This window comes from Falco naumanni, chromosome 13 (genome assembly GCF_017639655.2).
Source record: "Falco naumanni isolate bFalNau1 chromosome 13, bFalNau1.pat, whole genome shotgun sequence".
NCBI lineage: Eukaryota > Metazoa > Chordata > Aves > Falconiformes > Falconidae > Falco > Falco naumanni.
This window is the reverse complement of record NC_054066.1, coordinates 27,757,257-27,771,899: the sequence shown is the minus strand read 5'-3', so window position 1 is coordinate 27,771,899 and position 14,643 is coordinate 27,757,257. Positions and strand designations below refer to the sequence as shown.

Here is a 14,643-nt window from a genome sequence, read left to right as displayed (position 1 = left end):
GGTTTTGTTCGGTTTTAGGCTTTCTTTTTTCACTTGGCTGGATTGTAATATAATAGGGAAGTACCTTGGTGTCAACACTGTGCAATCACAAATAATCAAAACTGTATACGAGCTACAGAAAAAGAGAAAGCCACAATCATATAGAACCACAGACTGGTTTGTGTTGGCAGGGCCCTTAAAGCCCACCTAGCTCCAGCCCCCTGCCCCGGGCAGGGCCACCTCCCCCCAGCCCAGGTTGCCCAGAGCCCCGTCCAGCCTGGCCTTGAGCCCTGCCAGGGACGGGGCACCCACAGCTGCTCTGGGCAGCCTGGGCCAGCGCCTTGAAATTTTGAGTGCAACGTATTAGCAGGCAATTTTGCCTTTGAGAATGAATTTTCCCATTTGTTTTTATAGCTCGGGTACCACAACACTTCCTGGGGCATAGCTGGTAGCAGAAGAGAGGGTAGGGACCCGCTGGGAGGTTTCGAAGGGTAGCACCAGCCCTATCCATCCCCCGGGAGCCCTCAGGGCTCCAAAAAAAACGTAACCCCTGGAGGACGGTCCCTGCCGTAATGCAAACATTTAAACTGACTGCAATTAATCCCCTGCCAGCCCCAGTGCTCTGTAATACCTGCACAACTGAATGGGCTGTGCACTTTAGCCATATTAGAAGTATACTTTATTCATAAATCCAAATTATAGCCATTTGCATACCAGATAACCCGTAATTGCTGTTTAATGCTTTTACATCCTAATACTGTTACAAAGGACAAAGACTTATTAGGATCTTTCTCCAGTGATCTCTTTTGATGAAGAAAATATTAGCTGGGAGTTCTTGGCATTAATTCTGAATGGCTGATATTGATGGCTTACTGTAAGCTCAGCTTCAGCTGGCAAAGAAGATATTTCAAAGCCCAAAGCAATACAAAGATGTGAAAATGGAATGACACGTACGTTTTGAAACCAGCTTGAGAACAGCTCAGAGAAATAAAACATGGCTTTATAAGTTAAATCTCCCAAGGCCTGGAAACGCTTAACCCCAGCCCATTTGTATTCAGCATCCCTGGGATGCTGTCGCACTTTGCTTGTGATCAGATAAGCAGGTGGGGTTTTGCTAGCAGAAGATTACATTAGTTTGGGATTGTTTTTTATTGCTGTTTTAGCAGAAAGCCTAACTTCATCTTTGTAAGTAAACAGAAGCAGTGATTTAGTCTGAGTGCTTGGAGTATCCCCCCTCCCGCAGGAGGCGATGCTGCTGCCCTGCGCGTCCTGCCGCCCGCCTGCGGGCAGAGGTTGAGAAGGAGGTAACACGAAAATAAATGGGACAAGTACAGTTCAGGGGCTGGGTTCCCCACTGCAGCACTGGCACCTCTGCGTGACCCGTGCTTTCCCCTCCTCCTGGTATCACAGGCTGTCTTCTGATGCTTGGTCCTCTCTATGCCACCCCTCGTGCCCGCTCTGAAGGCGCGTTACAGGCAGCAGTGCGGCACCTAGCAACCCCGAAGCACAGAGATTTTGACCTAAAATGTTGATTGTTGCCCAATGAGGTGGTCAGAGCCTCACTGCTTGCTGCAGATGACTGGGCAGGGGTGGAGCTGTAAGGAACAAGTCGGTTGTATCCTTGCTACGGGTTGTATCTTTGCTATAGGTTGCACCCTATGAAATGTGTATATTCGCATACATATCTTTACTTCTGGGCCTTACCGATGACAGCTAAGCTGTGGCACAAATTTTAAAGCTGGCAATTAAGCAGATTCAAGAGTAGCTAATTACCAACACCAAGTAGAGCGTTTTATGGGTTTTGTTCGCTCCAGCTGCACTTTCCACCCAAGTCCCTTCAGGGCTGGTATTTTACCAGGTGCTTCTCTGGTGTGATTCCTTGATAAGGCATGGTGAAGAAAGACAAAAACTCCACCTCCTGCACAGACTGATGAAAATACTGAGTTTTTGGTTCCCCAGCCTTGGACAGTGCCCTCCCACCCCAGCCCAGGGGTGGGCTTGTGGCTCCTGCAGCCCTGGTCTGGGGTCTGCCACACTGTCACTTCAGCTTTTTCACTTTCTTTGAAGAAGAAGCGTTGTTTCATATGATTGTATTTCTCCCTGAGAAGACATTTAAAATCGAATTTCTGATTAATCGCAGTCTGGCATGCCAAGGTTTGAATATGTTCCTAAAATATTTTATGCTTGAGGAATTAGACTGATCTCTTTAAGTCTAACCTCAGGGAAGGCAATTTTGAAGAGGGGTTATGAAGCGATACCCATCTTTCAGAGGTGACTGCTGTCTATCAACCTCCTCGAGTTTAATTAAAATGAATGATTGAGCTGTTCTTGCCTGAATAGTCATGCTGACGCTGTATTCCTCTGGAATTGCTTTATCCCAGTCTCTGTTGTTTCATGGACTTGGGGCCAGTGAATGGGACATGCATTGAAAGGCACTAGCTGGTACTGGGGGACCATGTCCAGTCCTGGCCAGCCAAGGCAGCCCCAGCAGAGCAGGAGGAGGAGGAGGAGAAGGCGAAGGCAGCACGAGAGGCTCTGCAGGCTGAGCAGCCCACTTCAAACACCACACAATTCTGCATGCATAGCAACTGGCACTGTCTATCAGGTTAATGAACCACAGAGAGGATTTATAAAGGAGCCATTACTCTACCAGGTCAAAGCATTTTTTTTAAATGCCTTAATATTAGTTTTCATAACAAGCCATTATCGCCAGCTAATAACTTGAGCAAATAATTGATCTGTCTTTTGAGGAGCTTTTCTTCAGGCATCTTGGGATGCTGTGTTAAACTCAAGCTAGAAACCTCAAACAGGGTCCATGGCCACAGCAACACCATCTTAAGATAAGAGGCGACGGAGATGTGGCAGAGGAAGGGTGTGAGTGATGGGTGCCCTGGGTATGAGTGGGTGAGTGATGGGTGCCCCGGAGCAGCACAGCCTCGGACAGAGTGGGTGTGAACTGAGGCACTGCCCAGCGCTGCACCGATGCTTTTTGTTACTGGGACCCACGTCTGGTTAGAGTGGTTTGGTGTCTGCTGAAATAGAGGGGCAGGCTTTGTATTGTGCGGGATCCCTGTTGCAGGCTGGGTTTTGCTCTGCGTGCACGTCGGCTCCTGAGGACACCTCTCGACGGACAGGAGCCGGGTGCTAGCTCCTGCCCAGCAGGTCTTTGGCTGGAAACACGCTGCTGCTCTCCCTTCTCATTCCTTCTGCTGGTGCCTGCCTGCAGGCTGCACAGCACGAGGGAGGGGCTTCTCTGGGGATGCTTCGGTTTGTCACAGTCCTTGTTGCCACTGAATTTCCCGGGAGTGAGAGCTGCTCCCACCCAGAATTGCAGGAACAGGCTAGCTAGACCTGGACAGCCCCGAGCGATCGCAGCTGTGTCTGGTACCCGTTTGCAGAACCTCATCTTGAAACTGCAAGCCTGTCTGTGGCCCTAAAGCTCCCCATGCCTCTTTGAATTCAGCGGGTCTTATTTTAGATCGGGCCTGTTAAGTAAATATCTCTTTCAAATACGCATCAAGGAAATAAACAAAGCCCCACTATAGTGGCATATTTAAAAGGCTGCCGTGCTAAAAACAACATGCTACTGCCAGCCACAGTCACCCAGAAATAAATGGAAGCATATAAACAGAGCTTGCAATAAATGTTAATGCATTTTAATCTGTTCTACTACCTACCTGCCAATTAATTTTCACAATACACTTGTAATAATGAAATAAAACATGGCTATAAAAGTATACAGCAGAGTTAACCCTTGAATGTCTGACAGATGGAAATGTGGGAAGAACCTGCCCCTCACCACTGACCTGGGAAAGATTTAACAGTGTTGAGCCTCTGGCTGCGTAAGGAGGCAGCTGTGCTGAACTATGCATTCTGAGCAAATGATATATTTTTAATTACAAAATTGTTATTACTGGATTCTAAAAACCTAAAATGCATGAAAAAAATCTGCCAACTTTGAAAACTCTGGGGAGCTACATAATGACTGGTGCTAATTATATAGTTACAACACGAGCTGAGCGAGCAGACTGAGAAGGCAAAATTTTAAGTAAATAAAAATGACAGTGGGATTTAATTAAAACAGAAGGAACTGCGTGAAACCTGTGAACTTTATGTAGTTGCTTGTTCTTGCCAATACCACGTGTGACAGAGAGAGGCTGGGAAGGCAGCAATAGCAAGAGATGAGTTTTTGTCTGTCTTCTCTTCCCCCGTTCCCTTAAACATGAGCAGCAAAGGCTGGGAAGCACGTTCAGGCGGCGCTTGGTGCGCAGAACAGCAGGGTCTGCTCTGCCTTACGCACCCTGGGGAGGCTGGGCTTGGGGAGGCTGCCGGTGGGGGCCCTGGAGCAGGTGCTGCTGGTACCCAGGTCCTCAGCAGTGGGATGGGAGCAGATGCTGCTGCTGGAGATGCGGTGGCTTCAGCCACCCACCTTTAACTTGGTTGCACTGTGGGAAGGGGAAAGCAGCCAGTGCCCTCTCATTTGGGTAGGGATGACAGTGATTCAAATGGTTTCTAACAAAAATAACAGCCTATTTCTGGGTGACTATTTAATTCTCTAACAGAAGGTTTCTGTAGCTGTGGGGATAACGTGTGAAATGCCTCTGGGGTAAATGCAGTCCCAACTATTGTTATCCCTTGAGCTGTGCTGCCTTTCCCCTGCAGCTCAGGGGATGCCACGTGTACTGGTCCCCACAGCAAAGGAGCCCAGACCACAGGTGCCCCTTGCAGCCCTCCCCTTGGCTCAGCAGTTTTAAAGGTGACTTGATGAAATATGTATGCAGATTATTTCAGGGCGAGTCCTCCAAGCTATTAGTTTATGCCAGGTTGACTTAGCACAGCCCTTTGATTAAAGACAACTGAAATACAGTGCGGGTTTCCTTCAGCGATCATCCCCTGAACGATGGTGTGGGATTTGGGTTTCTGTTGCTAGAGATGCCTGTGCTCATGTGGTGGCAGATGTGGGTGTACGCGGTCCTGGATCCGCGGTGCCCGGTCCTGGTGATGGCTCGCAGTCCGTGCCTTTCTGCTGCCTCCTGCCATCCTTTTTTCCCTGCTTCTGCAGGTGGATGGCACGGGAGACTGGCCCTGTGGAGCAGATGGTCTGTGCGTGGCTCTGTATCCTTCAAGCTAACCTCAGGAAGCCCATGTCCTCTTTGGTGAACAGCAACTAGCAGAGAGATGGCGAGAGGCAGTGACCACCCAAATGGCACGCTGCAGAGATGAGTAGCTTCTTGCAGAGGCCAGGCCAAATGTATTGCCCAGGTGTCTTCTAGATGACAGCCAGACCTTTTTTTTTTTCCTGCCTTTCTCTGAAGCCTTGGTGATGGGTGAGAGTGAGGACTGTAACCTCAGCTTCTGGGACCACAGCGTGAGGGATGATGGGGAAGTTTTGGGTTGTGTTTGAGCTGGCGTGAAGGAGGGAGGCAAAGAACTGCCACCTGGGGCCTGAGGAGGAGTATTTCCTGGGTGAGATGGCGATGGCGGCAGCAGGGAGAGGGGACCGGGGATGGCTGAAGCAGCACCTCCCTGTGTGCGGGGCACAGCATCCCAGCATCTAACCCACCCGGCCAGCTTTAACACAGGAGCCTGGGGGTGAGAAGATTGCATTAGCGCTGCAGAAGAGAACGTATGCTATCCCACATTGGCCTCTAGCTCTCTGAAGAGATTCCCACCTCTCCCATGCCCCTCTACCTCTCCAGCCCCAGGCACCTGCTGATGCTCAGGCAAAGGATGCTGTTGGCTCCTCCCCGATGCATCTTCCCGAGCTGCAGCTCTCCCAGCCCTAAACTACTTCCCCGCCTGAACATTTTGCTGATGGGGAATTGTGTTGGTACAGCACTGCCTCGCTCCCAGCAAGCGGCATCAGCCACAAATGCAGCACTTCCCAGCCAGGCGTAATCAAGGCATTCACAGCCTTTCTTTGGGTTACTTTTATCTTCCACTATTCCAAATTTTGCACAGGCTCCTTGTTACCCTGGTGGTTAATAGCAGCTTCAAATGCAAATCCAACAACACAAGGGTGGTGAAATTGTGGTGCACAAAGGAGCCAGGCTCCTGCGCCTGCCTTCAGTGCCTCGTCCCACGGCTGCAGAGGCAGGAGCAGCCCCAGCAAAGCACGAGCACAGCCCTGCAGCTGCCAGCAAAAGGGGGGCGTAGGGAGTCTCTCCATGGGGGAGCTGCATTTCAGGGATGCACTGAAGCCAAAACTCAGGCTTTCTTGCTTTGTTAGAAGTTTACCTGTTTTTTTAATTTTTGGGGGGAGGGTAGTTATTGCCCAAAATAGTCTTTGTAATTGAGGCGCTTGTGAGCGCAGCAACATTCAGATTTGCAGGATCTACTATATGGAGCCCAGCAAATATGGGAGCTTCCCTGGCACCCAAGGGGGAAACAAGGGGCCCAGGGGCTTCACACTGCTGAATCCACATGATTATTGCTTGATTATTTTTTTTGTAATCCATTACCTTGAGTATCTCCTTAGTCCCCAATCTCCAGAACATCATCCCAACACCCAGCTGCTCTGTACCACAGCACCGCACAGCTGCCACTGCCCTGCAGTGTGCCATGCTCCCCAGCCATACTCGATAGCTTCTTCAGGACTCAGGCTATGAAAATCATTTGTGGCCTCCCGCAAGGCAGTGGTATGTTATTTGCGTTATGAGATTAGCTCAGGAGCCTGCAGCATCCCAGGGGAGGTGGATGTGGTATTGCGGACCCAACAAGGAGTGCTGCACCCAGCACCAGGCTGGGAGGGGTGCTGGGTGCTCATCCTTTCTGATGGAGGTCACGCAACCCTGTGGGGGAAGCGTACCAGATCTGGGCTGGACTTCTGTACAGCTTCTTCTCCAGCTATGGCTTTCCTGCCTGCAGCCCCCGCCCAGCCTGGCACTCCCTCCTTGCTTTAGGCACTGCGATGCGCTTGCAGGCAGCGTAGGCTTCGTGGTCTGTGCCGGCAGCAAGGGAGGCAATGTGTTTGCAGCAGCTTCAGAGCAATTATCTGGGGAAACGTGAGCATTTGCTGTGATGTATTCAAAGTCTGGGCTTGGGAAAAAGATGTCAGCACCAGCATCAAGAAAAACTTAGCTGCAGAGATTCCATTGTTTGTGGTCCACACTTTTAAGTAATTAGAAGAAATCTATAATAGAAAATCCTAATCCTACATTGGAAAAGGGGTGATTAAGGGACCCAAAGGATCGTTACCATTGGGGCTGGCCAGGCCCATTGCCCCGGGCTGCCACGGCATGGGGCAGCCCCGGCATGGGGCAGCCCCAGCAGCTCTGCACCTCGGCAGCAGGCATGGAGCCTCCACTTCGTACCCTGATCCCTCCTCTCCCCGCCGCCGAGGCAGCTGCCAGCCCAGGGAAGGACCTTGCTACTACTTTACTGTAGGCCACTGTAATTTCCTGGGAGCATTCGGCACAAGGTGCTAACTGCATGCTAGAAAATACTGAGATATGTAATATCTTTGTGGATCCAGTGCCAGAGAGAGAGGAATGAGCCAGCACAACTACCACCAAATTTAGATGGAGGGTTCAAGTTTAAAACTCTTTAGAAGGGGGAACAAGCTTTGCAGTTTGCATGTGCCTAACGCTTGAAGCTCTTTGTCATTTCTACCTCGAGCCCAAATACAGTAGGTTATGCACCATAATGGTTTGTATTTTATAGTATCTTTTGTTTTGAATGTATAGGACATTATGGGCAGTTCATTAATTACCGCTCACAGCACCAAGCGAGTCAGGGACAAAACTGTCCTGCCTAAAGGGATGGAAGATCTGAAGCAAGAAAAACAGATTTTTATGAGCACACGTGAGCAGAAAAAAGACAGGGTCCTCCTCCCCACATCCCACCTTTAATCACCTTCAGTAAAATTAGGATGCAACTCCCAGCCATGCTGGTTAGAAGTTACCTCTCGGTTCACAATCAGTGATTTCAAAAATCCCACTAACTCTGAGAAATAGTTTCCCAGAGTTTTGGATCCCAGAGCCATCCGCTGCTTGAGCCAAGGACAGCCCACCCCAAAGTGCAGCTTCACACTCTCAGCTGTAGTATCAGTCAGGGTAAATATTTACAATATTCACTTCTTTGCAGAAAAAAACACATGATAATTTAGTTGTTGGGAAATGTGCAGTAATTTGCCATATAATTATGGGTTGGAGCAGGCAGCCAACGCTTGCATAGCTTAAGTGAAATGTGAAATGCTGGTATTGGCACGGTGACGAGCAGTCCCGGCTCGAGGTCAGGCATGGTGCCGCAGGGAGGACGGGCACTCGCCTGGCCCAGGCCACCCACCTCGCTCCCCCCAGGCCGCTGCCTCTGGCTGCACAAACTCAGATGTTGGTGGATTATTAGCTAGAAGATCAGATGTGGTTGCAATAAATTGGGAGTGTAGAAAAGCTCCACAAACCCATCTGTGGAGCAGGAGCCTGCAAGTGTGCATGTGTCCATCTGTCCTGGGCACCGCGATGATGAATAGTTCAGGATCCCACCGTATTCCTGTTATTAAACCAGGTTTGGTTCCTATGTAAAATGCATAAAGAAGGATATTCTGTTGAAATTGGTGGGTTATATTTCTATTAACCCCTAAGAGTGGGTTATATGTTCCTATTTCAGCTAGATAGGAGCTGCAGCAGTCCATGCATCTCACGCTGAGGGTGGCTGGGGCTGGGGCAGCAGCTGGGTGCCCTTCACCCTTCTTCTTCCACGTACACAGCCCAGCCTTAGCAATAACCCCACATCGAGTACAGAAAATAATTTAAGGGATAATGAAAGCAATGAGTTCAGGCTGCAATTTTATTGGCAGGAGTCCCCCGCTGCTGAAATGTCATTTCACTCTTCAGATAACGGGACAGAAATTTCAGCTCTTCCAGCCCTGAGTCGAGCAGCGGGAGCTGAGAGAAGCATTAGCCTCCTGGCGACGGGCTAATTGCTCCATCCGACTTTCTATTAATAAGTGTTGTCCGTGGGAGAGAGTGGACCTGAAAGGAGGGGGGGCTCGGCTGCTGCGGCGAAGCTTCAGGCATCCAGGGTCCCAGCTGGGCTCCATGCAGGAGGGGTGAGGATCCTCCGGGCAGTTTAATTCATTTCCAGGCTCCAGGGCACGTCTGGGATTGCCTCAAACCATATCACCGGGCAAAGCTTCAGGGACGAGTCCTGGTGCAAGCCAGAGCGATGCACCCGCCTGGCAGCACCGTGGGGAGCAGAGCCTGGCCCGGCCACCGTCATCAAGAATGCCATAATTTGCCATCAGCTTTAATTAAAAAGAGAACGAGCTCTTTTATGGAGTTCACAGCACGGTTACCTTCCTCGGGTTTTTTTCTTATGATGCTGGAAACCTACCCTGCCTTCCATCACCAGACAGGCTTGCAAGCTGGGAAATGCTGCCAAAAGCGTGAGCTCCAAACATGGCTTGCACTGCTTTAGCTAGAACCAGCCGGTGCTGTCCCTGTTCCCAGAGCTGTTCAAGTGGCATTTCCCACCAGGAAGGGCGTGCATTAGGATGGAGACATATTTTTGTTTAGTAAATCAGATGAATGCTAATTAATATAGCCACAACGGTGTTACTTTGAAAGTGGCAAGTCATATAGGAGAAAAGATAGAAGTCCAAAAGGATAAAAAGTCATGACATATTAATGATTGAAAATGTATGCTGGAGCTGGCAGAACAGAAAGTATTATGAATAATTCAAATGAGACAGGATTTCCCTTGCAAGGTCGAGGCATGTGAAAGGGAAGGCTTTTGGAAAGAGCAGCATTATATTCTCCTGGCGTTGCGGAGAGATCTCCATCCATCCAGAGGGTTAAGACAAGTTCAAGCATCTTCTAGTCGTTCGGAGAGGAGATTATATTGGAAACGATTGGCACCACGGCTCTTTTGGCGGGACATGACAGCTGCTGGGAAGAGTTAAGCCGGAATCTTTGATGCCAAGTGAATTAAAAGTCTATTTTTCAACTCAGCTGACAAGTCCCGAAGGAATGGCCACCGGCAGGCAGGGGAAGGAGGGAACGGAGCTGTAGGCAGCCGGTGCAGGGTTCTGCCTGGCCCGACAAGTGCCTGGGATCTCTCGCAAAATGGCTTGAAAGAGGAGCCCGGCGCAGAAGATGAATGTGAGTACACTGCAGATCGGATGCTTTGGGGCTATGCTCTGCCTTCAGGCTGGCTGGTCTCTGGGGTTTTTAGCCACCTCCCTAGAAACACAGCTCAGGAGACAGATCCTTCAAATAAAGCCCGATCTGAATGCCCAAAAGCGCGACTGCCCGCCTGATTGCCGCCTTACAGGCAGTGTTGCAAACCGTAATGCAGTAGGAAAACCTGAGCCTTTTTGGTACAACGTGGGTAGAAGTGGGGAAAAAAAAAATCCTGTACCTTGTCCGAAGGAGCTCGGTCACAGCAGAATTCCTATAGGCACTGGGGAGAAAGCTAAAGGATAGTAAAGAACTTGTGTTTCTGATTTCAGAGCTCCAGCTCTGCCTGAGCCCACCTCTTGCTGCGTTTCAGCAGCTTGCACAGACGACAGGGGAGATGCAGCAAAATGTATTAGCCTAGTGCTCTGCATAATCAAGTGTGTTGCACCTTCCAGTCTGCCGTTCAGCAGCCTGAAATGTTCGTGGGTGCATCTTATATTAATCTGCAGTAGCAACAGCTACAACGGCAAATCTACTGGATCCTTGAGAGAGATTCTAATTAATCCTAAATGAATATTTTTAATCTTAATTTGATTTATTTGATGAATTTTGCACGGACTGCTTTTTGCTTGAGGAGTATATCAAGGGCAGTTGAAAGGTTTCTTGGTGTGACCTTAAGCTAGCTTTTGTGTCTGGAAATTTTAAAGGAAATTATTCCAGCACCGTTTTTAAGGTGTGGGTGTAAGTGAGGTGCTGCAAGTATCTAACTGCCTCACAGGAGCCTTTTGGGACTTGGATATCTCATTGCAGCACATTCTGCTCGGGACAGGCGAAGATCTACCTGCGATCCCCAAGCGCGAGAGGCTGCGGATGTTATATTTGGTGTTTGGCTGGGATTGTGACTCAGCATCTTGAAACAAGCTGCTTCCCCGGGGGGGACTGTGCAGTGAGGGGCCGGAGGCAGGCGGGAGCCCATGGTCGGGTCCGTGGGGCGCTCTGGGGGCTGGTGGGGTGCGCAGCCCCAGCTCCAGGGGTCCCTCCCTTGTCTTTTGCAGCAGGCTCTGGCTCCAGATGCTGCTCTGCACCAGGGGAACCCCTGTTTCCCCACAGCAGGAGGGAAGGGGCCGTTCAGTGCAGATACAATGGCGACAGGGTGGCAGCAGAGAAACCACCTGGGGATGGGCAGAGCAACAAGCTGTGCCCAGGAGAGGGGATGTCCAGCCCAGGCTGGGGGGTGCTGGGCAGGCAGCCCCCCACCTGTTCTGCTTTGAGTCCCTTTGTTTTGACAAGGTGTGTATTTGGCTCCGTTCAGCAGGGTATCAATGCTCAGGGCTCTTAAAAATGAGTAAATTGGGTCTTTAGTGTCTCAGAGGGGCTTCAGAGCAGCTGAGGTCCCATGGGAAAACCCAGTGTACAGGTGCTGCTGGCCACTCTGCCGTGAGCCATAGGAGTGATATTTAATTTGTTTTAATGACTCGGACAAGACATGTTCACATAACCATGCTCTCAGTAGCAGCTGGACCATTCTGAGTGAAATTCATTGATCGGAAAATGTGGCTCCAATCTCACTCATGGCAAAAATGATTTTGCCTGTGCTGTGCACCGCTGGCTTCTCCAGCCCGGGAAATCCAGTGGCAGCCCCTGGCATGGCCAGCCCTCCATGACCAGGAAAATTAGAATAACTTTTACACGGAGGGGAGGAAACAGCCCTGTGAGACTGAGCCCTGGCAGAACTGTACATGGAGGAGAAGCCACGCCAGAGGAGAAGCGATGCTGTACATGACTTGCCTACTGCCTGGAAAAATCATGTGTACCCTCAGGGAGCAGCCTGCACATCACTCCTCTCCATGTGTGATCCCTGGAAAGCTACATGCACACAACCTGCAGAAACATGGGAGCTCCCGGGCTGTATTTCAGCAAAAACCTGAGGGGTGAAGGCTGCAAAACTGAGCTCTGGTCCTGAGTCTCTGCAAACCTCTGTGTACTCTGGGGAAATGGCATTTCTCAGGCTCCTGACAGCATGACTTGTCCCTGCTCCTGCTTTGTCCCCAGTTCCTCTGTGCTCTTACCCCTGGAACTGACAATCCTCAAGCATTTTCTAGAGCAGCTGAGCTGCAGAAAGGGACAGCTGTTGCTCCCCAGTAATGGTTAGCATCCCTCGGAAATGGGCTGGAGATGCCCTGGGGCAGAACAGCAGTGCCACTGTCTGGGGTATCATGCCTAGGGTGGAGAGGGAGAAGATGTGATGCTCCCTCTGCCCAAGCCGAGAGACAGCCCTGAGGGAGCTGTGGGAGGAGGTGGGCAATGCTCCTCCATCTGCCCCAGCCCCACACACCAGGTCTGTCCGGAGTTGTTAATGACAGCAAAAAGGCAAAGGAGCCAGCTGGGAAAGTCATTCCTAATTGGATCTGTAGGCAGCTATCACTGTCCGCCTCTGCCTCTGACCTCCTTAAACAGGATCCCGAGGAGCACTGAGCACACAACCACACTAATAAGCTTATACTCTTGAAAAGGGAAGAGCCGGTGCGGTGTGCTGTCTGTCGGGCCTGCCTCAGCCTTGAAGGTGTTTTTCCTCCCAACCCCGCAAGAATTATTTTAATTCTTTCTAAACCCCAGCATCCAAGAGCTGCGCACTTATTAATTCCCATTCAATTAATAGCTCCTCTAATCTCATTCTGAGGCTAATCTCTTTCCAATTGTGTCGCAACACAAGAATTACACGCTTTTTGTTCCGACGAATGTGATAAGGGGAGGAAGCTGCCTGCATGAGGAGCTGCAGGCAGACCTGCCCGGGCACACGTGCCTGCCCACACTCCTGCCTTGTCCAGTTTTTCCCACAGAGCCTCCAGGCACAGGAAATATGGGAAAAGCAGCTTCTGGAAAGAAGTGCTTTCTTCAGCCATCCTTGTAAGGCATCCATGTCTTCAGAGCTGGGTAGCCTGAGCAATCCTTTTCACTGCAGCAAACCCTGGGCTGTCAGAATTGCACCTTCTTGGGTGCCAGCAATATTCCTGTTTCCCTCTGCCCAAAGAGTTACAAAAAAAACAAAGCAGAATTGGGGAAAATCTCCTTCTGCAGTGTGTAACAACCTTGAGCAATTTTAAAAGCATTTGGGACAAAGCAGATTATTTTTAAGCATCCTGTCCCTTTAGAGCCACACACAATTTTATCTGGCAGTCCTGTGGAAAAGCGCTGGTTTGTGCCTGCTGAAGCGATTCTCTATTTAATGTAGCCAGCCTCTTTTATCTTAACCATGTTCTCATTACTTATGGGGTTTCACTGTTAAATGGAAAAGCTATCAAGTGTGCTAAAACATAGGAGTTATTCAAGAAGCAGCAAGACAGGAGTGCTGAGGTGCAGGGCAGGGTGGGACCAGCTGGGTGGCAGCCGGGGTGGGTGCAATGGGTCCCTCTCCCCGGCTGGGCTGGGGGGAGGCAGCGGAGGATGCTGCAGCGGCAGTCCCGTCTTGTCTTGTATGTTTGGCAGGGGGTGGTTCTTCTTGCATTTTCCCAGAGGAAAATCATTGAAAAATACCAAATTCTGTGTTTCAAACAAGACTTTCCTTTGAGGGCCATGCAACTTTGACACTCCAGAAATTGCATTCACACGAACCAAGGTACTCCGCATCCCTCTGTTTGAAAGAATCAGGTGTAGATTAAGTGTTGGCTTGGAAAAGTGGCAAGGGTTAGCTCCCCACTTAAAAATCATGTTGATGTAGAAGCAATACTTGAGCTGTATTTTGTGGAGGGTTTGACACTTATAGATGGGAAAGGGGTTCGGTTTGGGGGGCAAAGTGAAAGCTCAGCTCCAATCACACCACCAGCTCTCAGAGAAGACACCTTGGGGCCATTTCCAGACCTGCCGCCTCCAGGGAAAAGCAGCTTTGGGCTTTCAGGAGCATGTCCCAAGCCCTGGTTTACGGGGGTGTCTGTGGTGAGCCCCAGCACAAGCAGAGGCACTGGGGACTGGTCCTCACCACACTGGGGTGGCCAGAGGGGTCTGTCCTCCATCACAAGGATAGTGCTGATTCAGTGCTGCTTTCAAGGCATTAATTTATTTTTTTTCCCTGTGAGTTATTTTAGGACATCTCCTTTCTCCCAGCCCAAGCAGCCATGCACTAAGCATGCTCAATCCTCCCTCACGTAATTAATAACAAAACCTCCAACAAGGCTTAGCCACTGGTGTTAATTGGAGCGCAGCACGGGTGATGGCAGCCGGCGCCAGCCCCGCTAAGAGGATTATTCACTTTCTGTTTCACCGACTTCCAGTTCCAGTGGGAAAACTGGCAGCATCAGGCCACTGCCGAAGCCCGGGCTGCAGTATGAGCCTTGGGGACCTAAACATCCACAGCAGTGATGTGCTGTGCTGCCCTACCATGTATATAGTCTGGGGCGGTCCTGGGAGTTAACTTTAGCTTTTTTCTTCCATATCGATGTAGGATCGGACTGTGTACTGCAGAAAGGTGCTTCTCTACCTTAGCTCTGCTACCCGGCTTTCTTGCAGAGAAATGCAAATGTTGGTCCCACACTTTCTTGCAGCACAGTCA

General features: G+C 50.1%; 1 protein-coding gene across 2 annotated transcripts in view; it reads left to right on the top strand.

Annotated features, from left to right (window-relative positions):
- The window catches only part of LOC121096762 (schwannomin-interacting protein 1), an 89,682-nt gene that overhangs the window by 20,791 nt on the left and 54,248 nt on the right, over positions 1 to 14,643 (top strand). The window contains exon 1 of one of the 2 annotated variants that reach the window (XM_040613231.1): positions 9,848 to 10,079. The exons of the other annotated variant lie outside the window; for it this stretch is intronic. Coding sequence (XP_040469165.1) covers positions 10,074 to 10,079 — 6 coding nt within the window. The 5' untranslated portion in view covers positions 9,848 to 10,073. Of the gene's footprint in view, positions 1 to 9,847; positions 10,080 to 14,643 lie in introns of those variants that run through there. 2 annotated transcript variants of the gene reach the window in all.